Below are 23,554 nucleotides of genomic sequence, written 5' to 3'. Positions count from 1 at the left end.
GTATATAATGTACTACTTGTATTTTTTTTTTAGTAATTTCACTTTGTGGGTACTTTATATGCCACTACATTTCAGAGAGAAATATTTTATTTTTTATAATATTTGTTTGTTTTTTAAATCATGCTTTCCAATAAGATAATTAATTTAAAAATGCACTTCTTTGGCTCGGATGCAACCTGTAATCTGTAATATAATAGATTCGAGTAGATTTATATGACAGTACTTACATACTTGCAGGATCTTTAGTTTTAATACCAGAGTACTTTTGGTACTGGTGCTTCCTCAACCACTGTTTCTGTGTGTGGTTGCAGTACCACTCAGGAACACAGGGTGGCGGTGTTTTACCGTCAACCGCAAGATTCGACCAGCTCGGGACAGAAGAAGAAGACGACCCCGGAAGCAGTGTGATTTACAGCTAATTTGTTAGTTTTCTGACGCCTGTTAAACTGGTTTTAAAGGCTCGGGTGAAGATTTAAAAATGCTCGCAGACTAAATATAAACTTTATCGGCCCCGTCATGTCTAAAATGGAGGTTTTGAGGTCGCTGGTGGCCGAAAGACTGACGGCTGCTGTGGAGGAGATATTCAGCGCTGTGGAGAGGATGATAACAGAGAAGAAGAGGCTGCACACAGCAGGTCTGTAAACGCAACACGGTCTGTAAACACAACACAGTCTGTTTTAAAGTCTCAGCTCTGAAGGAAAAAATACTATTTATATTTTTATTTTTACGACTTTCCAATTTAGCCAGAAGGTTATGCAGTAATCTTTGGAGTCACTTTCTTCTTCTGCTCCTAAAAATAAAGACAGCATAACAACATGTTTTGATCCCAGCAGTTTATATATATTGGTTAAGATTGTGCATTTATTAAAAGCCAAAAAGAAAGTGTACTAGAAACTCAAATAAACCAAATAACTCCATTTTTATTTTATTTTCCCAAATATGTTTCTCTCACATCCAGGAAAAATCAAACTGGTGTCGGTTTAATATTGATAATAATGAGAACAACAACAAACTTTATTTGGAAAAGCATAAAATGCAACACAAGGTGCTTAACATAGAAGCAGATAATCATAAAATGTCTGATAATAAGAAGAAAAATAACATTTTCTAACTAGGGATGCAAATTTTAAGTGATTTCTTTAATTGATAGTTGCCTGCCTTCACAATCTATTATCAATAAATCACTATAACATGAAATATGTTGAACATTTTTCCTTTAGAAAACTGTTTTAACCCACTGACATGATCTACGTTTGATTTAAAATCAGTTGGCTACATGAGGAGCTGAAAGAACAGATAAAGTAAACACAAAGTTATTAAATTTTAAATGAAATAACACAAAATAATGACTTTATTTGAATTAATTTTAAAAATTAATAACAAGGTTTTTTTATTGAAGTAAGTAATTCCAGTCACATGAAAACTCATGAAAAAAAAAAAAAAAAAAAAACATGAAAAAAAATGCAGAAGCTCAAACCAACCTTCTTGTGGGAGATGAAACTACCTGGTCGAGCATTTCTACAGTAAACATTTGAGGCATTTATTTTTCACTTTTGCTTGATATGTTTCTTTCCTCCTTCCTGCAGAAATGTCTCCTGAGCAGCAGAGGGCGGCCGTACACGAGCGTCTGTCGGTGGTTGCTGACGAGATCTGTAGGATTCTGGAGATGATGATGGCTGAGTATGAGGCCGAGGTGTCCGGATCCCACGAGGAGGTCGAACGTCATCACCGACTGCTGGACATCACGTTGAAAACAGAGACGAATTTACACAGAACAGGTCTGAAAAATGTCAGAAAATGTTGACAATGACGTCCTTAAATGTCTTGTTTTGTCCAAAACACTAAGATATTCAGTTTATTGTTAGAGAGGCGTAAAGAAACCAAAAAAAGAAAAAGTACATGAAGAAGCTGGAATCAAAGGATTTTGACTTTTTTTCCTTGAAGAAATTTAAAAGATGACAAATTATCGATTAATTGTTGTAGCTCTACATGAGGGTTATTGTGTAAATTGTGACGAGTGTCAAATGCTCACCTGTTGACTGAGCTTTGTTCATGCACACATACTGTATAGATATATATATATATATATATATTTTAATTTACAGTACTTTCACACTGAATTTTCTCTTGGATCTTCCCTTCAGACAGACCGCTGCTCTCTGGGTCCGGCTGTGAAAAGGACGTTTCCTCTGAGCAGAGCCGGAGCAGCACTCAGGTACAGAGGACATCAAATAAACCGCAGATTAAAGACGCGTCTACAGAGACGGACTCTGAGTTAAACCACAGTCAGGCCTCAAGTCTTCACCAAACACAGAGAGCCGAAAAGGGCACCTCGACCACAGAAACAGAGACACTAGGAGAGCAGTGTGACCAGGAGGCTCCGAGTGACCAGGAGGTTGTTTCATCAAGAGATTCAGAAACTGGGAGCGATGATGATGATGAGAGTGATGAAGAGCGCGACGAGAAGTCAAACAAAAGAAAGCTACCTCAGAGACAAACCCAGGGTTGCAAGATGCGAAGAATGTCTTTCCCCAAAAGAAAAAAAAGTAAAATAACTCCAACAAACAAGATTCAGACTGCAGGACAGAGCTGCTGCAGAGTCTGTGGGAAGTTCTTCAGGTACAAACGCTCTTTTCTGAAACACGTTCTTCAGCACGAGCAGAGCTCAGATCTGTGCGGAGCCTGCGGGAAACATCTGGACTCCGACGAGAGCCTGAAGGTGCATCTGCAGAAACACAACGAGGAAAACATCTGCGGGGATCAGACGGATTCTGACGCCGAGAGCAAAGCGGGCGACAGTGATGAGGACTGGAGGGAAAGTGAAGGAAGTGACAGCGAGAAAGATGATACCAAAGAAGGATGTTGTGAGCAAAAGACAAAAAATCAAGGAGCGAACAAACCTAAACGACCTAAAAATAAGGATTTATCTCACCTGAAATACAGCTGCAAAGTCTGCGGCAGGACTTTCTGCTACAGAACCTCTTTTCTGAAGCATGTGCAGGAAGAGGAGATGGATGCAGATGTTTGTGGCGTCTGTGGGAAACGTTTCGAGTCTGAGGAGAGCCTGAGGCTTCACCTGCAGACGTACATCCGAACGAACGACTGCGAGGTTTGTGGGAAACAATTCGACGGACAAAAACAGCTGGAGATGCACATGAGGACGCACACGGGAGAGAAACCGTACGTCTGCGCCGTCTGCGGCAAGGCGTTCGCTCAAAACGGAAACCTGATGGGACACATGAGGATTCACACGGGCGAGAAACCGTACGTCTGCAGCGTGTGCGGTCAGAGCTTCAGCTACAAGGAGTACATGACGGCTCACATGAGGATCCACACGGGCGAGAAGCCGTTCCTCTGCAGCGTCTGCGGGAAAGGATTCAGACAGAGGGGAACGCTGAAGACGCACATGATGATCCACACGGGGGACTCGACGCACTGCTGCGTCATATGCGACAAGAAGTTCTACAAGAGCGGAGCGCTGAAGATCCACATGAGGTCGCACACCGGAGAGAAGCCGTACCTGTGTAACGTCTGCGGGAAAAGCTTCACGTCGGGCGGATCGCTGTCCAAACACATGGGCGTCCACGAGGGCGAGCGAACGCACCGCTGCAGCGTCTGCGGGTCGGGATTCCTGAGGAAAGAGGATCTGAGGAGACACGCTGAGACTCACGGGGACGAACCCACACAGCTGACCAGCCTTTAATGCTCAGTTAAAGGAAGAGTTCAGTATTTAGGGAAATATATTAATTTGTTTTCTGTCTGAGAGTGACGAGAGAAAATACTAAAGGCCTCATCCTGTAGGAGGTTCTGTTGAACTGTTGAACTGTTGAACCGGCTCAGGCTTGTAAGAGCTGACCAATCAGAGCAGACTGGGCTTTGAGAGAGAGGGGGGCCTTAAAGAGACAGGAGGTGTTCAGACAGAGGGTGAATAGAGGTGCTGCAGCTATTGACAGAATAAGAAATATGTGTTTTTTGAGAATTAAAGCATGTAAATATGTTCTAGTAGACACCCAAAATACAGTATGAACCAGAAAATAAGCATATTATGAAACATTTCAAGCAGAAATACCAAATATTGCAGTTTCAGCTCCTCAGTTGTGAGGAGTTGCTGTTTTATGTCGCATGAGATTTTGTGCTGTTGATCAGACAAATCAGACATTTGAAGACGTTTTAGGAAAATTGTAATTTTTCCACTATCTTTTGACATTGTTGTGGTGAGTTAATTGGTATATTTGAAGGTTTTTTTCCTCAAAAAAACATAATTTTCTTTGTTGAAATTCAAAAGCTACGTCTGTCATCAACTTCTTGTTCTGACAGCGCAGCCTGTTTCATGATTAGATGCAAAAACCATAGAACGATCCCCTTCAGCTCTACAAAGGCAGAAATTAAAAAATCCATGAAAAAAACCTCAAATCAAATTGCTGATGCTTCATCACAAAGTACAACAGATTCAGAATGTTTTTATTAGAAATAGGAAACAGCCCAGTGAAGTTGCTGTGTGAACATCAGGGACTCAAAAAGTAAAATCATGTCTTAAATTTGATGCAGACTGTTTAAGAGTCGTGTCTCTGCAGCTGATGTTCATAAAGAAACCTTCAGTGGTGACTAATCAAGCTGATCTCTGCAAGATGTTCATGAATTTTCAGAGAAACAAACAACAATGGTATGTTTTTAACTTTGTCCTGTGAATCAGCAGTCAACAGATGATATATAATGTTCTTTTATCAGATGTCTTATGTCTTTGATATAAACCTAGAGAACGTGTCTCAACCTGATCATGTACCAACATTATTAAGTCTTAATGTCTTAATGATTTGTTTTATTGTTGTGTGCCAATATAATTTATAATTGAACAATTATACTATATATTCTCTTCAGTTTACACATTTTTTGTTGCAGTATTTTGTTTGAAATCATCAATAAATACAGGAAATCTTTCATCACTGTCACTGATTTCTGTTCTTTGTTTAAAGATGTGATCTGAGAAACGTACTGGTCATTTTCACCATCATGCCTCTTGTTTTTACGTTTTACATCTCTAAATATTTTTTAGTAATTTTTATTATTTTTTATTAATTTTTGTATGTAAATATTAGCATGTTAGCTCAATAGCTCCCAGGTCATGTGATCAATTGACTCAAAATCCTGTTGGGATCATGTAACTACACTGGCTGCATGAGATACGCCTCTTGTTTTTACATTTGACATCTTTACATGTTTTTTATTAATTTTTATTAATTTTTATTATTTTTTGTATGTAAATATTAGCATGTTAGCTCAATAGCTCCCAGGTCATGTGACCAATCGACTCAAAATCAGTGTGGGATCATGTAACTACACTGGCTGCATGAGATACACCTCTTGTTTTTATATTTTACATCTCTAAATATTTTTTATTATTTTTTATTAATTTTTATATGTAAATATTAGCATGTTAGCTCAATAGCTCCCAGGTCATGTGATCAATCAACTCAAAATCATGTTGGGATCATGTAACTACACTGGCTGCATGAGATACGCCTCTTGTTTTTACATTTTACATCTGTTCATAATTTTTTATTAATTTTTAGGCTATATGTAAATATTAGCATCTCAGCTCAATAGCTTCTCAATAGCTTTAAACACAGTATCTCTGCTTTAAATATCCCACATTTTTATTTTGAAAACAGGAAGTCGGTACACGCTGTAGCCGTCTTCTCCGTGTGTTTACTGTAAAGTCTGCAATATGGGTGCACTTGAAATGTTGGAGTGGCTGCGAATGTCGAATATCCAACTTAAAACTAACTTCACTGAAGTCTTGTCATGATGTATTTTCCAGCTGGCCCAAGACGATTTTTTAAAGAGTTTTGGCTGAAGAAGTCGCCCCACAAAGGAAGACTCTTTCCGTTTATCACAAATATTAGCATTAAATCATCATTTTGAGGGTACATGGTTTTCACTGGGCAGGAAGGGTTTGAATTATGTAACCAGCAACGTAAATGATGTACAGTAGTGGAGTAGAAAGTGCAGTATTTGCCTTTGAGATACAGCGGAGCAGACAAAATTGAAGTTGCATGAAATCCTAATATGTCTACATCAGCACTTGAGTAAATATACTTACACTTCACCACTGGGTAAGAGTCTTATACTGTGTTTTGTGTGCGTTTGTTTTCAGAATGAGGGAGAGAGACAACGTGAAAAAGGGACAGGAAGCGGGGGGCAACAGGTAAAACACATAATACATGTGTATTCTGTTAAAATGTGTGTATCTGTATAATTGACCTGTTGTTTCGTGTGTTGTCTTCTCATTTCAGAGGGCCCCATGCCTGCCTTTGCCTTGGGCCCCAAATTTCTTAAATCCGCCACTGGTATTGTCATTTTCTGAATAAACCGAATAAACAAACTGACCTTAAAGGACAACACAACATCATACTGTTTGAGTTTGTTTATATGTGGCGGACCCTGCCACCTTTCTAGCTTCAAACAGTGTTCTGGGACCTGAGAACAGCTTGTTTAACTACCTGCTGCCCCTTTAAACATTTTTCAACAGTAGCTGTTTTTCAGCTGAGAGAAACCAGACGGACTCACAGGCGTTTCAGTTTAAACACAATTTATTTTTCTGCTTAAATAATTACTTGGATCATCCAGTGTAGGCTATGTTGGTTCGTCATACATGTTGGTACCAGATTTTATCATCGACAAACGGATGCTCGGGGTGGTTTTTTTGTATGAAAAAAGACAATAGAGCGGGAAAAAAAAAAAGAAAGAAAAAAGATTTACACAGGAACAGAAAATCAGATTTTTAACAATGTGTGTGATCGAGACGGTGATTTTAGTAAAAATGATTAGATTTGAGTGACGGGGGGCTTAAAAAACGAGACTCTCTGTTCTCATGTCGTTATTAAATAAAGATCAAAAATAAAAACAGCCCCCTGTTAAAAAACCACAGCAGACCTAAAAGCTTGAAACAGACACTTCTAGATTGCATGATGGGCGTACAGATACACACACACACACACACACACACACACCAGGCACACACACTCGCGGGGGTGGTGATGCTAGCAGTTTGTGCCAGTCTGCAGGTTACATTCAGGGACCGTCCTGAAGCGTGAGGATGAAGCTATCTGCACGGAGAGTGTTTCATCGTAAGAAAATAAAAACAGTTATAGATGACGGATGGTCGTGTTGGTATGAGTGCTCACAAAGACAAGAAGTACCATCAAACCCTCTCTTAGTTGTATTACAGTGCTTTGAGTTAGGAGGAGAAACAAAAGGAGAGCGTTTAAAAATAAAGTGACGTCACATGCAGCAAAATATCGTTTTTCCTCTGAAGAAAATGTCCCTCCGTTTCAAATCAAGCAGTGTTTTCTCCATTCTCGTTTACATACAGCTGTTTTGTTCCTTTGTTTTGTTTTTTTCTTTAATATATTGGAAGAGCATGTCAGGTCACACACACTCGCGGCTGCTCAAACAGTGTCGACCTTCCTCGATACGAACGCACCGAACTCTGCGAAGCTTCAACTCAAATCAGTGCAGAAACAATCCGTGAAGCTACTGATTTTTTTCTTTTTTTTTTGTTTAAAGATTTTTATACAGTGTCATTTATATACAACAAAAATCACCCATTTACTATTATATTTCATTTTTTAAAAAAGAACCACATGGTACACCCCAATACTGCGGGTCCAGGAGGAAAAAAATAGACCATATAAGGCGAGTGTCTGAGAGAGAGCGAGAGAAAGAGAGAGAGAGAGAGAGAGAGAGTGAGTCACACGTCGTTTTCCTGTTTTGTTTGCCGTCTTTGGTCGCAGACGCCGATAAGAAAGTTCCAGCTCACGTCCACTCACGCGTGTCCTTCAGGTGTCCCGACAGTGAAGTGAGTTTTGGTGACATGCTCATGCGAAATCAAAAAGAGAAGTAACTTTGTTTTTTTTGCGTTCGTCTTGCTGTAGAAACCATGCGTTTGTAAGTGAAAGCTTCGGACGCGTTTTTCCGGCCGATTCGACGAAGGCTTCCAGTCCGGTTCTTCCTCCCAGGGTGTGTGTGTGGTGTCGCAGGTGGACGTCAGTGGACCTGCAGGACGAAGAACAACACGATCACATTGTGGAAAGGCTTGAATGTTTGGAAAATGCTTACATTTGAACCGTTATGTTTTCAAGGTTAGGAATATGCTTGAGAAATTGTTGCTTTTTCAACAGGATCTGTTGTTTCATCGACACCATCACTCATCCAAACCAAAAATATTGAAATTAAACAATCCTGTGGTCGTTTTTATTTGTTACCTGGTGTCAAAATTAGAGTTTAAAGTTAATATGCAACAGAAACATCGGATACAATGTGAAGAAGTGACGATATAGATTGATTTCTGTGGGTATGAAGGAACGATGTAAGCTCTATTTTGCATTTATAACAATTTAGATGTGATGACAAATGTTTGAGTCTGGAAATCTTTTGTTTAGCTACCTTGAAAGTGCTTAAAAAGTTATGCAGTGTGCAGGAAAGTTAAATAACTAACAGATTAGTTGCTCTGACCTTTTTTTTAATAAAAAATCAATGATTTAATTGATTTTCCAAGTGAAAAAGATGTGAGAATATGCTGCTTTTCTCAGTTTTCTATCATTATAGAATAGGTATCTTTGGCTTCGTCCATCTTGTGTCACTGCATGGAGGAAATGAGTGGATTCGTGACTTCACGAGTGGATAATCGTCCAGTTATCGGCCTCCTACCTGGTGTAGTTGAGAGCTCTACTGTTATGACTGACTCCTCTTCCCTTGTTTCTTGCTGGCGCCGTCTCCAGGCTTGGCAGAAAGAGAGAGGAAACACAAAGTTAGTGTCGTGCTCAGGCTGAACACGACCTGCGAGCGTTAGTGAAGCACAGTCGGACTCATCTACTGTCAGGAGATCACAGCAGCATCATGCTGGAAGAGACGATCAGGAGAGAAACAAGGATGTTAGAATCACCACGTCTGAAATCACACGAGCGTCAACGCGTGTTAAAAGAGAGAAAAACTGTTCTGTGTTAGTTGAAACGTGTGATGTTAGTCGTTCTCCAGCGATACTGAGGCGCTGCAGCACAGAGGAAACACACCCAGCACAACACAACCACTGCAAACTGCACATGGAAACACAGTGAGGCCGCTGTGATGATGCTGTGATATTTATCTCCTTTCTTTGATTCAGCGTTTGCTACAACTACAGCGTCATGCAGGAGTCAGTGAGCCGCTCCAAGCAAACTAACACAGCCGGTTGGTTTTAACGCCAACCTCAGTTTTCCCTCTCTGGGCCTCCTCTCCGGACTTGTGACCCTGTCGGTTGCGCTTCCCCCTCTTCTTGCCCTTCCCCCCTGTGGCTCCTGTTGTCGCTGCTCCTGCTGAAGGAGAAGCTGCTCCACCTGTCGCCACATCCCCACCAACACCAGCACCAGCACCGGCACCACCACCAGCACCAGCAGCACCAGCTCCTTCTTCTGCGACAGATTCGCCTTCACTTTCCTTCCTCTCCTCCGAGTTAAACACACGGCGCACCACCTTTCTGATCACCTGCAGGAAGAAGCAAGTCAGGGGGAGGAGGTGGGGGAGCGTATTGTGAGGAGATGCAATGGAAAGGAGGGTGGAGGTGGGAACAGAGGTGTGTGTGTGTGTGTGTGTGTGTGTGTGTGTAAGCTGCAGGATAAAGGTAAAGGTGATGGAGGAGGGTGAGGACGGTTACTTTTCTGGTGACCAGATTCCCGTCTTCGTCTGTGAACTGCTCCTCCGTCACAGACTCGCCAGGAATGTTTTTGGCCTCCTCTCCCTGAAGGTGGAGGTTTGAAGGTGGATGGAGGATGAAGGAGTGAGAGAAGGAGGGAGGGGATGAGGTTTGAGAGGTTATCTGGTTATTCAGACAGTAGAGAACATTTCCTGTCGCAGCCGATGGGTTTCCAGCTGTTAAGATGGAGGATTAAAATTTGAAAACTGCTCTGGTGGCATGAAACTTGACTTCTCAAGCTGCTTTAGAAGATTTGAAAAAGGTTTTGCTCATTTAGATTAAAATTTTACTGCTGATATTGTGTGTTTTTTGCGCGGTCAGACTGGGACAACGTGGAAACCCAACTGATGCTCGTGCAGCACACAGGCTTTGTGATCACACAGCCTGCAGCAGCAGCAGAAACAAGAGGAACGATGATACAATTTTTCAACTATGAAATCATGTCACCACAAACAAAGCTTCAAACTTTCAGCTGCAAACTCTGCTGAGCATGATTTTTTGTCATGCACGAGAAAGAGTTTAGATAGTCGATAGACAGCAAATTAATCGGCAACACAGGAGATAACTGGACAGTCGAGTTACTCTCAAATTCTGGTTCCTGTCGCTTCTTAGCTGTGATCATTTCCTGCTTTCATTAGTAACTTCATTGTATCGCAAACTAAACATCTGTTGGACTTTTACAGACAACAGGACTGATCTTTAAATGAAAAGATAATAACAGTTAGTTGCAGCTCATGACTGTAAAATGTAACTTGTTGCCTGTTGATGTATTTGTCTGTTATTTTCTTGATTAATCGACAAGTTGTTTTGTCGTTAAAATGTCAGAAAATGGTGAAATATATCGGTCAGTGTTTCCCAAAGCGAAAGACGACGTCCTGAAATGTCTGGTCTCGTCTACAACCCGAAGAAATTTAGATTACTGTCGTAGAGGAGGTGAGAAACTGGAAAATATTCACATTTAAGAAGCTGGAATCAGATAATTTTGACTTTTCATTCTTCAAAAATGATGTAAACTTAAAAAACATAGTTGACAAAAAATCTTTGCAGCTCTAAAGTGAGCAAATATCTGAGGGGTTCAGTGTCTTGACATGGACACGTTGACTGTTGTAATTATAAAACATTAGGGCCAGCTAACGGCCATCAGAGGGAGGGTTGCTCTGGTGTTAATCCAACCTCAGAAACACAGTTTATTAAACTTTAACACAACCAACACTCCACCAAACACCAGCCAGCAGCGAGCGGCACTTCATGCTGTAGCAGAGGCTACATTTTATTTTGCGATACCTTTTAATTTTCAAATTGACTTAACACAAACACAAACACACTCTGTGTTAACAGAAACACTCTGTAAAAACACACAAATGCCGTCAAGTTCACAATCTTTCTGTGACTCGCTCTTCTGAGTCACAGATCTTATGCAAGTTCACTCTGCGTCGAGCCGTCCACACACCGGCGGGCCTCACACACCTTGAGTATGACTCGTCTGCGGTACACCCTGGTGGTGACGGTGGTCTCCTCGTCAGAGCCGGACTCGTCGGCTCTAACGCTCCCCTGACAAAGGCAGCCCAGCAGGATTTAAGTGTGTGCACGTGTCTTCATTGTGGGGTCATTTAGATGGTTTCAGTTGAGTTAAAACGAAATACTGGACCATCAGAGTAGACGTTTACAGTTCTAACCATTTAAAACTGAATGTAAACAGCACAGAGTTTGAATTATAACAGAAAAAAGCATTTAAAGACTTTTTCAAGGCCTCAAAAAACATTTACAAGTGAAAACACAACATCTCCACCCTCGTCTAAAGGAGCGACTCTCACCTGGACTTTGTGCTGGGACCGTTCACCTCCCTCCTCCCGTCCTCTGCTTGGTCCCGCTGTGCTGCTGTCCTCCTGAGCGCCGTTCTTCTTGGCTTCCTTTTCCTTTCCTTCCCTGGCTGCGTCTCTGTGATCTCCGTTCTGTCTGCCCGTCTGAGCCGGAGGCTGCTCCAACGAGTCAGCCAGACTGTCGGGGCTGGGGGAGGGAAACACAGCGAGGAGATAAACTGAGAAAACGTTGGAGGGTAAATCTCTAAACTGAAAAAAGGTAGAGAAACTTTCCTACCTGCCCTCCTCAGCGGCGTTCAGGCCAGGGGCTACCGACTCTCCGATGGCGCCGGACGTCTCGTTTCTCCAGCCTGGAACTGAACACAAGTCTTTTTCTGCTTGCCGTACTTGTTCGAGGATGGCTTTCACCCCCTCCTCCGTCATCTCCACGTCCTCCAAGCCTCCCTCCAGGGTTATATCCTCCAGCAGACTCTGCAGCTTCTCCTGGGTCATCTCCTCTTCTTCCTCTTCTTCTTCCTGCCGTCCATTCCCATGATCCGAGGCCTCTTTTTGGTCTCCTCCCTGATGCTCCAGAGCAACGCCTTCCCCTGCCTTCAGATCTTTCTCTGAGGCCTCAGCATGCCCGTCTGTTCCCTTTTCTGATTTCTCTACTGCCCTTCTGTCATTACCCGGCCTCTCGTAAGAAACCGGCCCTGTCTTTTCCTCTGCAGACATCCCTCTTTCATCAGTGGTCAGGGTTGTATCTTCAGCTCCGACGATAGGGGGCTCGAGGGCGTTGGAGCTCGGGGCAGGGGCGACTGTGAGGGGGTCGCTGCTGGAGGTACTGGTGGTCTGAGTGAGGGAGAGGTCGCTAGGTCTAGTAAGCGTGGTCTTGGTAGGGGAGTCTGCGCTAGCCTCGCACTCGCTAAAGAAGTTGTCTGAGCGCAGCGGGGTGGGGGGCTCGTAGGTCAGGTCTGTGGGGGTTTTCAGCTCCAGATCTATATTGTGGTATCCTGGGTGGACGGCAGGAGTAAAGGATTAGAGGGTAAGGGGATCGTCGAGGGAGGGAGAGAAAAAAGAGGGCGGGAGAGGAGGGTTGGAGGGAGAGGTAGAGTGGTGACGGTGATGAAATGAGAAACACTTGTAACATTTACGGGTAGCGTTTGTTCAGCAGTCACACAGAGGTAACCCCCAACACACTTTAAGGCTGCAGTTACTGATTTTTGGCCACTCGGGGGCAGCAGAGCGAGCTGTAAACACAGTATTGACACAATATCACCTTATAAATAAAGAATAAAGTGTTTTGTGTCTAGTTGTTTGCCTTTTTTGTTTGGTGCTGAGCATTTTACTGTCATCTGAGCTCTGTTTTGTCTCCACCAGCTCCTGAGAAATGATCTTTTACTATAACTGTTTGACTCTTTGGGCACTATTTAAAAGATCTACGGCGCATGGTCTAAAGTTCATGACTCAAGTGCATTTACGAGCCCAACTCCCTTTTGCTAGTTACACGGCGGCCCCTTTAAGAGCTAGATGCTTGTGCACATGGCACATTGCTAACAGCGGCATTCATCTTTGTTAGGGGACAAGTATGTAGTCTATGGCAGATGGACCCACTGCCTCCACTGTCTCCGGGTAATCTGTCCCATCAACAATTCGATTTCACTTCATATAAGCAAATGCACGGCGGAGGAGGATGAGGAGGAGGAGGAGCGCTGCTGTGCGTCCCTGTGTGTGTAATATTGATGCGCATATCAGGCAGGATGTGTCATAAAAATTGTAATTCTGATTAATAGCTGAGAGGATGCTGGTGGGTGAGATAGTTCATCTTTAATGAGGAAAATATTAATTAAATAATCTGCAGTGAACCCCCGCGGCATAAACGTTGTAGTGTGTATGTCTCTTTATTACAAGAACTGATGTGCATATTTATGATGTCGGGTTGCATTTCTCCAAAAGTTGGTTGTTCTGTCTGAGTGAACACAAGTCAAAGACTAGAAACATGACCCCACTTAATGCTGATGTTGCTCTATATTTGCTAGATCTGTAAATAAGCGAATATTTTCCAACATGTCCCCATGTTATATTTGTTCTGCTGCTCCCAAGTGAACAAGATGTGAATTAAAACTGCCTTAAAAGTGCACTGTGAAACTTTTTTACAGGCCAGGGAACAAAAACAAAACTCTTGATATGTTGAATATCGGTTTTCAGGAGCTAACGTGAGCTTTGGATGAACTTTAGAGCCATATATTCACATTAGAGGAAAACTTGTATTTTGAGTTATGGAGGGGTACAGTGCAAGAATACAGGACTATATACCAACACAGTGCTAAAAAAAGCACCTCTGTTGTCCTTTTTTGGTTTACATAGTGCACCTTTAAGGACTCTCCTTCAGTAAAGACTTCTGTGTGACTTCTGAACTACACTACAGAGGAGACACACGACCAGATCACAAAGAGATGGAAACAGAATATAAAGACAGGATATATAAAGTGATATAGAAACTTCACAGACACTGTATTCATGTACATTTTTACACTAATGTCCTCTGCAGAACGCAGAACGTAATGTATTTCCAGGTGAGGTTTCAAAACTGGCACTTAAATTCAGACTGATTTCAATTGAAATGCAACAGTAGTAAAAATTAGTAAGGAGCTCTTCATGACAGCATTTTTAAATCAAGCCTGAATTCAGCTCATCGTCTCAACAATTATGTGAGTAATGAGCGAAAGCGTCAGAAGAGTTCAGGCAGGTTAGTCGTGTTGATTTCAACAGAAGGCAGAGACGAGCGGAGCGAGCGACCGGCTACATCTAAATGTAGACCTCAGGGACCGAACGATCCCGCCTGAAGTGAGGAGGGACGCCAGGAGGGAGGGGAGAGGGAGGAGGAGAGGGGAGGAGCGAAGGGGGAGAAGGAAGAAGAGGAGAGGATGGAGGGGAGGATAAGGGAAGAAGTGGAGGAGAGGAGGGGGAAGGAGTGGGAGAATAAAGGGGAACGTAAAGAGGAGAAGGTGAGAGGGGAGGAGGAGATGGAAACGGGGGAGAGGAGGGAGCAGAGGGAGATGAAGGGGAGGCGGGAAGAGGAGGAGGGTGAGGAACGAAGGGAGAAAAGGAGGAAGAGGGAGGAGAGGAGGGAAGACAGAGGGGAGAGGGAGGAAGGTGACGAGGAGAGAAGAACGTGGAGCAGCTGTAAGGGCTTCGGGGGGAGGAGGGGAGAGGAGGGGAGTAAGGCAGGGTGAAGAAGTGAGGGAGGACGGGAGCGACGGGGAGGAAGTAAACAGGAGGTGTGGAGGGGGGAGACGGGAAGAGGAAGACAGAGGAAGGAGAGGGGACAGCAGGAGGGGAGGGGAGAGAGGTGATCGGACAAGAGGAAGGAGAGGAAGAGGAGATGGCGGGAGGAGAAGGGACAGCAGGAGGAGAGGGGAGGGAGGTGATATGAGTGGGACAAGAGGAAGGAGAGGAAGAGGAGATGGAGGGAGGAGAGGGGACAGCAGGAGGGGAGGGGAAAGAGGTGATATGAGTGGGACAAGAGGAAGGAGAGGAGGAGGAGATGGCGGGAGGAGAGGGGACAGCAGGAGGGGAGGGGAAAGAAAAAGAGGTGATGGGGTTGAGATAAGAAGAAGGAGAGGAGGAGGAGACGGAGGGAGGAGGAGGAGGAGCTACAGGCCGAGGCGTTCGAGTACACAGGGGGAACGTAAGAGACCTAAGAAGTTTTGGAGCTATTAGCGTTAACACAGTTCACAAGAGACAAAACAGAAACAGGACAACAGTTAGACAAGATGAAAAGACAAACAGCGTTCTGAACTGAAAACAGAGTAATGCACACAGTGAACTTGTGACTGATGAAGGCTGGAGAAGCTGCAGAAGCAAAGATATTGCACACCAGAATCACAGGATTGCTTATCTCGCTTGATAAGCAGGAAAAAAAGGCCTCTAAGTCAACAGCAGGGATATTCTGGCTTCGTCCCGCCTGAGAAGAAGGTTCTGAGATCTAGGAAGACTAAAGACTGTTGAGCTGCAACTGAGGAACGAAGAGGAGGAAGGACGGGACGTGGGGAAGCTTTATGGTCCAGTCGTGGACCAAATTCCCACCAGGGCGACCGCCCCCCCTCAGCTGCTGTGTCCCAACTCCATACTACATGTTTGTCAGGGTTAGATAGTAATGGATTACATTGAATTGGGATTACGTAATCAGATTACATTACTGACACTTTTTCATTATATCCATGAAAAGCTTAATTATGAAGTACAACTAAAATTGCCCTGTCATTTGTATTTTAGTAACTGACTACATTTTAAAGTAATCTGACCCAACACGGATACTAGTCATGAAGTTATTGAGTATTTATCATATATTTTGTACAGGAAGTGATTCAATATGTCACAAATATATTAGACAGCAGTCAAACATCCTTTCAAAATGTCACTGCCGATTAAACTTCAACAAAGAAGAAGTTAGTAAATGTCTCACTAATGCAGCTCCCGTATGTCCTGTGTGCGTTGTGAAGTGTTTCTGTCCATTAACAGCTTTGAATATACTTAATTTAGTCACTTTTGAACTGTTACATTGACAGAAACTACCATTTCTACACATCAAAGTCTGTTAACAGGTCTTGGTGCGAGACTAGTACGACTACATCTGTGAAAAAAGTTATATTTTGCATCGTGGGTAATGTATGCTACAACTTTTGACCATGAGGAAAATCTCTGGTTCTTGCTGCCTCATTTATTACACTTCTTGATTTAAACTGTCCGTTGTTTAATGCTAAATAATAATAATAACTATTTTAACACACTTCACCCTCAAAACCGGGAATTAGGATGGAGTTAGGACACGACATACTGTAAGTCTAAGCCCTCTTCAACCCACCAGGGATACATTTCTATAAGAGAAAAACTAATTTAACTATCTAACATTGAAATATGAGCCTGATTCAGCCCTGAACTCTCTTCTCAGTCCATTAAAACCTTCACATTCCCAGAAATATGTTGAAAGAAACTCATCAAAGTTACAGTCCCGTTTAAAGGGCCATATAGTTGGGGGGCATGCTAACGCTAAACTTAGCTGTAGATGTCATCGGGTGAGAAGATTGTTACCTCCCTACATGACTTGTGGACAGCTGCCAACAGGGGGCGCTGTTGTACCTCCAGTCTTAACTCTAGTCAGCCTGAGCTCAGCAGCGAGGGGTTTGGGATTGGATCCAGAAGCTGTTGAAGTTAGCAAAAAAGGTAGCTCTTGTTGGAAACTAGCTGGTTAGTGGTGCTTAGCGCTGACAGGGGAATTTGCTGTAGGAGTTAGTCAGTCAGAAGCAAGAAGAGCAGGAGGAGGAGGAGGAGGAGGAAGAGGAGGAGGAGGAGGCAGGGAGTCTGCTGGTCTCAAAGCAGGAGAAGCTACAGTGGCGCGTAGAAGCTGGGAGGCTCGGAGGAACCCAGGAGATGACAGGTACAGTACAGCTAACAGCAGTGACACAGAAGCAGAGTTATACACTGCACACTTTGAAAGAAGGTGTTTCATTTTCAACCCATCTGTGAGTGTCAGCGGGGACGGAGCACGTCCTGATCGACACGTGCTGCGCAGAGTAATCAAAAAACACTCGAGGATGCGTGTTGAAAAGGCTCCACCCGTTTGAAGAGTGTTAAAAGTGTATCATCGTAAAGCGATCAGAGCAGGCAGCCTCTCACACAAAGCCAGAGCCATGCATTTTGTTGTTTCTTTTCATCTGGCAAATCACTTTAAATCATCTTTGCACAAAGATCCTGTTATAGAAGCGATAACACCGATCCTTCTGTTAAGATGACTTTCAGAAACCTCAACAGACAGACTGGAAATGAGGCTCATTTCAGAAGTTTGTGGCAAAGTGTGCCTCGCTAACACTAACAGGCTAATCCTGCAGGTCCGTCTTCTGATCACTGAGGAGAGGCTCCTTATTTCTTTGTGTCCGGCACTAACAAAGGTACAACAATGGAAAAATGCATAAAAAGACCTGATGGAGGCAGCTCAATAAAAGCAGTGGAAACAAATGCAAGCCTGCAGTTGATGCAGCGGTGAATGAATTTCTTACTTATACATTAATATAAAAAATACTCCATTACAAGTTTTAGTCCTCAACATGCAGCAGGGGCCATTTTCATCATTATCATATATTACGTATTATTTTATTATTACACATGAAGCATTTCAGTGTTGTAGTTTTGCTTGAGCTGATTTTTACTACGTTATTTCTACATTTCTTCTATTTACACTTCACATTTTACATTTTTTTTTATGTTAAAGCTACTACAAAGAATTTTTTGTTGGTTCTGGCGGCCTCTGTGGACAAAAGACGACGTATAAGTAAACTTTGTTTTAATGGTGATGACCAGACTAAAGAGCAGCTTCTTTATTTAAGCTCTGTTCCATAAAAATGTTAATTTGCTGCTGTTAGCTAGTTAGCTGAACTAGCCGTGCAGCCAGGGATCCAGACTGGGAGCTCGGAGTGGTTTTACTGTTAATTGATCAGCCGGGCCTGTTATGTCTAACTTCCAGAGTGATTAAAAGGCTAATTGCTTCATAATTTGTTACATTTTTCATATTTTTTAATTAACTATCTGTAACAAAAAGCAAACGGTCCTCAAACTTCTGAAATGTGCCTCATTGTGTCCGTCAGAATCAGAAAACACTGGTCGCTGCCACATTTCATTTTCATTTAAGAGGAGAGAGAGAAAGTTAGAAAAGAGAGAAAAAGACTTGCCATACTGCTTAAAGCCAGCATGCCATTATAATAAATTGGTTGTTTATAATTATGTTTTTATGTATTTTTCTAACAGCATATGACACAAGGAGACGTGCTGGGTGTCAGGTAACATGTTTAAATCTCGTAACATACACATAAACATAAATATTGTTGAACCAGATCATGAACCGGCGCCCTGACCCGTCTGAGAACAGTCGGAAACTTATCGACGTGATGATCAGACGCGACAGGGACGCCGGTTCATTAGAGGCTTACATTTGCTTCATGCTTTTAAACAGTCACACATACTAAAAAAGTGTCATGCACCCAAAAAGGTACAGATTTGATAGAAGTTTAAAGATATAAATTATTGATAATAATCACCCAAAAATCTATCTCTTGCCATTAATGTTCCAATGACTGAGTGCTACAAATTTACTGCACTGAACAGTGACTGGGGTGACTGCTTGAAAGAGACTTCTCTAATGCTGATAATAACCTGATGGTCCATTAACTGATATGAGCTCAATCAACCAGCTGGAGGCATTAAGCAGTTTTGGTTCAGCTCTAATTAATTTTTTTTGGTCAAGCCTGATTGGTTCTGTAATTGTTTACACAGTCTGACTATCTGGCTGAGAGAGGAGGTGAAGAAGGGTGAAGGGATAGACTGAGAGATAGACTGAGAGTTCAGCTAGGGTGGGCTACACTTTACCATCGGACTGATCCGGGAATACTGCGTTATCATCGGCAAAGCAGCGTGTGCCTGAAATGTTACCGTAGTCAAATATGGGCCCTTCCAGCAAAGTCACAATATCCAACCGATTGATCTTAGTCAGCACCGCAGTTAAAGCGTCCGCTGGAGGAGAGAGAGACAAAGACATTTCATTTAGTACGTGTTTGAATACCACAAAACCTTCGTAGCTGCGTTTACACGGACCCTAATACTCCACTAATAGTCAGAATAATAGACCAGTTAAGACAGAAACATGGCTGAGAGACCTCTTACCAACCACAAGTTTGGCAGAAATCCCATAGAAGAAGGAAAACACAAGAATGTGTCGCCTGTTTTTAAGAAGACTTGGCCTCCTATATAACCTGGCAATATATAAATCAGTTAATTATGAAAGTAATATAATTTTAAGTTTAAAAAACTTCATATGAACCCTGCACACATACAAACAGTACAGACACACACACACACACACTTGCTTACTTGTGGCATTTTTACCGTCCCTGTGCACCCATTTCTTTAGGAGCATGAAGCTCTGTGCTGTCAGGGAATTGGGGTTCTCCACTCTGATGAAGTTGATCTCGTCCACAGAGAAATCCAGCTCCCTGGCCAGCTCTGTAACAGCAAAAAAACACTTGTCTTGAGAAAGTAAAAAACACGAAGATGCTTTCCTTCGTTGCTCACAGGGTCGGCCTTGGTGCTGACGTTGCGAGGCATAAGAGTCTCTTGTCTGCGCGGACAATGAGGCACTGTGATTTATCATCTGTTCTGTGTTCGTCGGCGGCTGACAGAATCAAATCAAAAGTACTGTAAAAGTCACAACGTTGCAAAATGCACAAAAAAGCTTCCACACATGCAAAAACTTGAGAAAACAGTCAGTCATCTGATGACAAGCTGCTGCCTGACATCGTGTGGGTGCGAACAAACTGAGTCGAAGGCAACACGCACTCGACTTCCTTCATGTCTTTCTGTGGTGCAGGGGGTCAGCGAAAAACACTTTCCACTTCTGCATTGATATATTATTAAAAAGGTCAACATCTGGGTCACAAAGACCTTTTTCAAGTCTTGAAGTAATGACATTAATATGAATAAATATATCAAAGACCTTTTTCAAGACTTTAAAAGGTCTTTCTGACCAACATTTCGACCCTAATTAATAATATATCAATACAGAGATGAAAAGTGTGTGAAGGAATTCACTCTTTTTGCTGGAATGTAAACAAATTGATGCAAAAATGGATAAATGTGATTTCTATTTGCACATTGTGGAGGATAAAAAACGTCTGATTATAAATCCTGCAATGATCTATTTCCATTTCACTGTCGGTGTCAGGGATCAAACCACCAAACTTCTGCCAGGTGGACGGCTGGCGGTTAGGAGGCTGAGAGTATTTGCGCATGCACTTCCCAACAGTGAGCACAATGTCCTTTATTACATTATGTATAGAGCTGCTCCCATTATGACGTCATGGTAGCTTCTTGTTGGCAGCACACACATGAAACATTAAATGTGTCTTTGTGTCGACCACATTACGCCCATCAATATCGTTTTCTCAGAGTTTTCAATAAGAAATCAACACTGACGTCCCTGTCGGTGCTCACTGAGCTGTGCCAAACACGGTCTGAAGCTAACGAAGCAGTGAAATGCAGCTTGCAGGCACATAAATTTTGCTATAAATTTAAAGACATGGGAACATAATGTGCCGCCACTGATCTACTGGTTCACTGCAGCTCTGCAACAGGAACACACATTAAATATGCATCAGATCCTTTTTCTCTGCTGAACACTCAGTCAGTGAGTAGCTGCACTGGAAGGACACACAAGTATTCACACTCGTACACACTTCACATGGGCGCCAGTGTACACTGTGCACTCCCTCACACACACACACACACACAAACACAAGTGGCGACGCCCACTCAGACATATGCGGGCAGGAAGGCGTGGGCCAGTGCTGCAGTGCAGGTGGTCAGGCTTGGACCAAACTGCAGAGGCCACACCCTTATCACTGCTCAAGTGCGATTCATACATAAAATCATCTTATGGTTCCTCTCACACACTCAAACACAAACGTACATGACATGAAAGAGTGTGTATCTATGTCTCTTTACAAGTTTTTGCTTTTAAAACTAATAAAACATTTATTGCTGATAAGTATTTTCAGCCTCCCAGCTGCTAATAAGTCACATCATGAGGTGGAGCATGTATAAATTAAAAAAATCCAACTGAGAAATTACATTTCTCAGTTTTGAGTATTTTCCTACTTTGATGTTACATCATATTTGTACTGATAAGATGCATGTGACTATAAATGCCACTGCAGTGCTGCTCAGTGGAGACATTTTTATAACACATGTCCACCAGATGGCAACAAACACTGTAACACCAAAAGGTGTGAGAGCTGGGTTCAGTCCAGTTTATTCAGTCACACGTGGGTGTTAAAATTCACATGCTGAATCCTCTTTGGTGCAAGAGGAATATTTATTTATTTAATGTTTATACGTATAGGGACAAGTATGAGGCAAAAACCTGAGCTTTTAAAATATTTAAACTCAACAGCAAATACATAAGAGACAGAACAAAACAAACTAAACAATAAATATGTACATTAAGAACACACAACTCATCATCTATAACTGTTATCAGTAATCAAATATTATCATAGGTGCCCAACTGATTGAGATGATATTGAGACTCCGTGTCAGTAGTGATAAAAATGAGATGTGTGTGGGCTCACCAGTCCAGCTGAGTCCGAGGTGGTCGGCTACTATTGCCATGCGGAGGTCAGTTCTCTCACAGGGACTCTGCGGGCCTGTGCGAGGAAGCAGGGAAGGGCAGGATAAAACCAATTAACATGATGTTACAACAACAATCCCCTAATTAGTTAAATGTTGTTCTCAGTAAGAGACACACAAAATGGCTCCTATAAAATGGCCGCAGAGGGGACCAAAAGAAACAGATTGGGATTGTGAACTGAAAGTTTGTCTGTTTCAGACTGTTGACATTAATGTGGTTTAACAATAAAAACCTACTAAATACCTTGTTAATTAATGTCTACTAAACTTTGTGTATCTTTTTTGTATATTCATATTATTATTCATATTAATCCCTGTAGTGTTGGTGACTGAATTCACAAAAAGACTAACTTTAGCTCACTGTCCCAGGTCTCAAGTCTGAGAAAAAAGGAAAAGAGTTTTTCTGGCCAGACTCTCCTCAGTGATTCAGTTTAGATAATAGATGCTCAAAGAAATAGTTAAATCATTTTTGGGAAAGAAGCTTCATTTTCTTGCTGAGGACACTGATACTGTTCACTTGTCTCTGTCTATTAAAAATGAATCAGGCACTGGAGGACGGTTAGCTTAGCCTAGCATAAAGACTGGAAACGATTCTTGCCGCAAAACCGTAGCTGGGCCACCGATAGTCTTGCTCATGCCCAGGACAAGATAATCTCTGGATAAGATAATCTCTCGGCATCCGTGGCTAGGACGGCGTCAATGGTGCATTTTGTCCACCAGTCATCAGATGTCTGAACCAATTTATCGATTGCCGGTCCACTGGTCTCAGTGGCAAAGTAATACCATGTGTTACATCTAGTTATATACAGTCTGAGTTCTCAGGTGTGCCCTCTAGTGGCACCCTCCAGTAACACACAAGTAGTAACCCTAACCCACAACAATTACGTTCACGACACAATTGGTGGTCTAAGTGAACACAAGGTTGAAAAGCAAGTATATCTTCAGCCTTATGTTGGATTATGTGTCGGAAAAAATTTCTTGGCTTGGAGCAGTGCATCCGACAATATCCGGATTTCCAAAAACAGTTCCTTCAACTTTTACAATAAACTGTGTTTAAGTATACTTTTTTTTCTTTTCTCTTACGTATTAAACCTTGTGAAATGCAGATGTGCCCTCTGGATGGGACAAAAATACTTTTGTACTGTAAAAGTGAACATTTCCACACCATCTTTACTCTACTAGCTTTTATACCCTGGCTAAAGAGGAGAACTAAATATAAAGTAAACATGAAATATCAATCTAATTTAATGGCTGCAGCCACTATTTTGAGACTAGCACTATTGATTCAGCACTAGAACATCAGAGACGACTGATAATATAAATAAAATCAAACGCGTGAGGACCAGTGAGGCCAGAAAAGAAAAAACAAAAATCACAATTTCACACTACAATGTTTGAAGTTCAGTAGTATTAGTATAAGTAGTAATAGTTCAAAGCGTTAGAGTTTTGTTCCACATCACTAACAACAAACGATCTACCATCAGGCAACATTCCCTCCCACTCATAAAAACATTTCATGGCTTCAACTTGAAATCAAAAGTAACCCAGCTGCACGAAGTTGTTCCACCGCATTGATAATGACTGACTACACTGACACGCTTTTGTGCAGCTGGCGTTCACGTGATTGTCAAGTCCAGCCGATGAATTGTTTTCGCAGTGTTTTCGGAGACCACCAGATGAAATCTACAAACCAGGCAAGCAGACCAAAACAAACACAAGGTCGCATTTCCCCCGAACAATCTTTTTCACCTAAGCCTTGACCATGTCGAGCGTGGAAGTGAGTGGTGTG

General features: G+C 42.4%; 2 protein-coding genes across 6 annotated transcripts in view; one reads left to right on the top strand and one right to left on the bottom strand.

Annotated features, from left to right (window-relative positions):
• Positions 1–240: 240 nt before the first annotated feature.
• Positions 241–4,788, top strand: LOC311250595 (uncharacterized protein). The gene is made up of 3 exons (XM_084342420.1): positions 241–634; positions 1,587–1,778; positions 2,145–4,788. The coding sequence occupies exons 1-3, from the start codon at positions 517–519 to the stop codon at positions 3,701–3,703; spliced, it is 1,869 nt and encodes a 622-aa protein (XP_084198546.1). The 5' UTR covers positions 241–516; the 3' UTR covers positions 3,704–4,788.
• Positions 4,789–6,572: 1,784 nt separating this feature from the next.
• LOC311251025 (ankyrin-3-like) overlaps positions 6,573–23,554 on the bottom strand; it is a 126,352-nt gene continuing 109,370 nt past the window's right edge. The window contains exons 37-46 of one of the 5 annotated variants that reach the window (XM_084343288.1): positions 21,708–21,782; positions 19,453–19,584; positions 18,952–19,095; positions 11,828–12,542; positions 11,545–11,737; positions 11,198–11,281; positions 9,692–9,775; positions 9,247–9,522; positions 8,710–8,781; positions 6,573–8,055 (exon numbers count right to left, since the gene is read on the bottom strand). In XM_084343288.1, the coding sequence (XP_084199414.1) occupies positions 8,734–8,781; positions 9,247–9,522; positions 9,692–9,775; positions 11,198–11,281; positions 11,545–11,737; positions 11,828–12,542; positions 18,952–19,095; positions 19,453–19,584; positions 21,708–21,782 (1,751 nt within the window). In that variant the 3' untranslated portion in view covers positions 6,573–8,055; positions 8,710–8,733. The remainder of the gene's footprint in view (positions 8,056–8,709; positions 8,782–9,246; positions 9,523–9,691; positions 9,776–11,197; positions 11,282–11,544; positions 11,738–11,827; positions 12,543–18,951; positions 19,096–19,452; positions 19,585–21,707; positions 21,783–23,554) is intronic. The other 4 variants (XM_084343287.1, XM_084343284.1, XM_084343285.1 and 1 more) reach the window with 4 other exon arrangements.

This window comes from Pagrus pagrus, assembly GCF_965226575.1.
Source record: "Pagrus pagrus genome assembly, chromosome: 21".
In the NCBI taxonomy this organism is placed as follows: Eukaryota; Metazoa; Chordata; class Actinopteri; order Spariformes; family Sparidae; genus Pagrus; species Pagrus pagrus.
The sequence above is the reverse complement of the archived record's forward strand: the minus strand, read 5'-3'. Positions and strand labels throughout refer to the sequence as shown.

Coding starts and splice junctions, on each gene's coding strand:
- LOC311250595 (XM_084342420.1), top strand. CDS start 517: ATGTCTAAAATGGAGGTTTTGAGGTCGCTGGTGGCCGAAAGACTGACG. Junction 635..1,586: donor GAAGAGGCTGCACACAGCAG/GTCTGTAAACGC, acceptor TCCTTCCTGCAG/AAATGTCTCCTGAGCAGCAG. Junction 1,779..2,144: donor GACGAATTTACACAGAACAG/GTCTGAAAAATG, acceptor TCTTCCCTTCAG/ACAGACCGCTGCTCTCTGGG.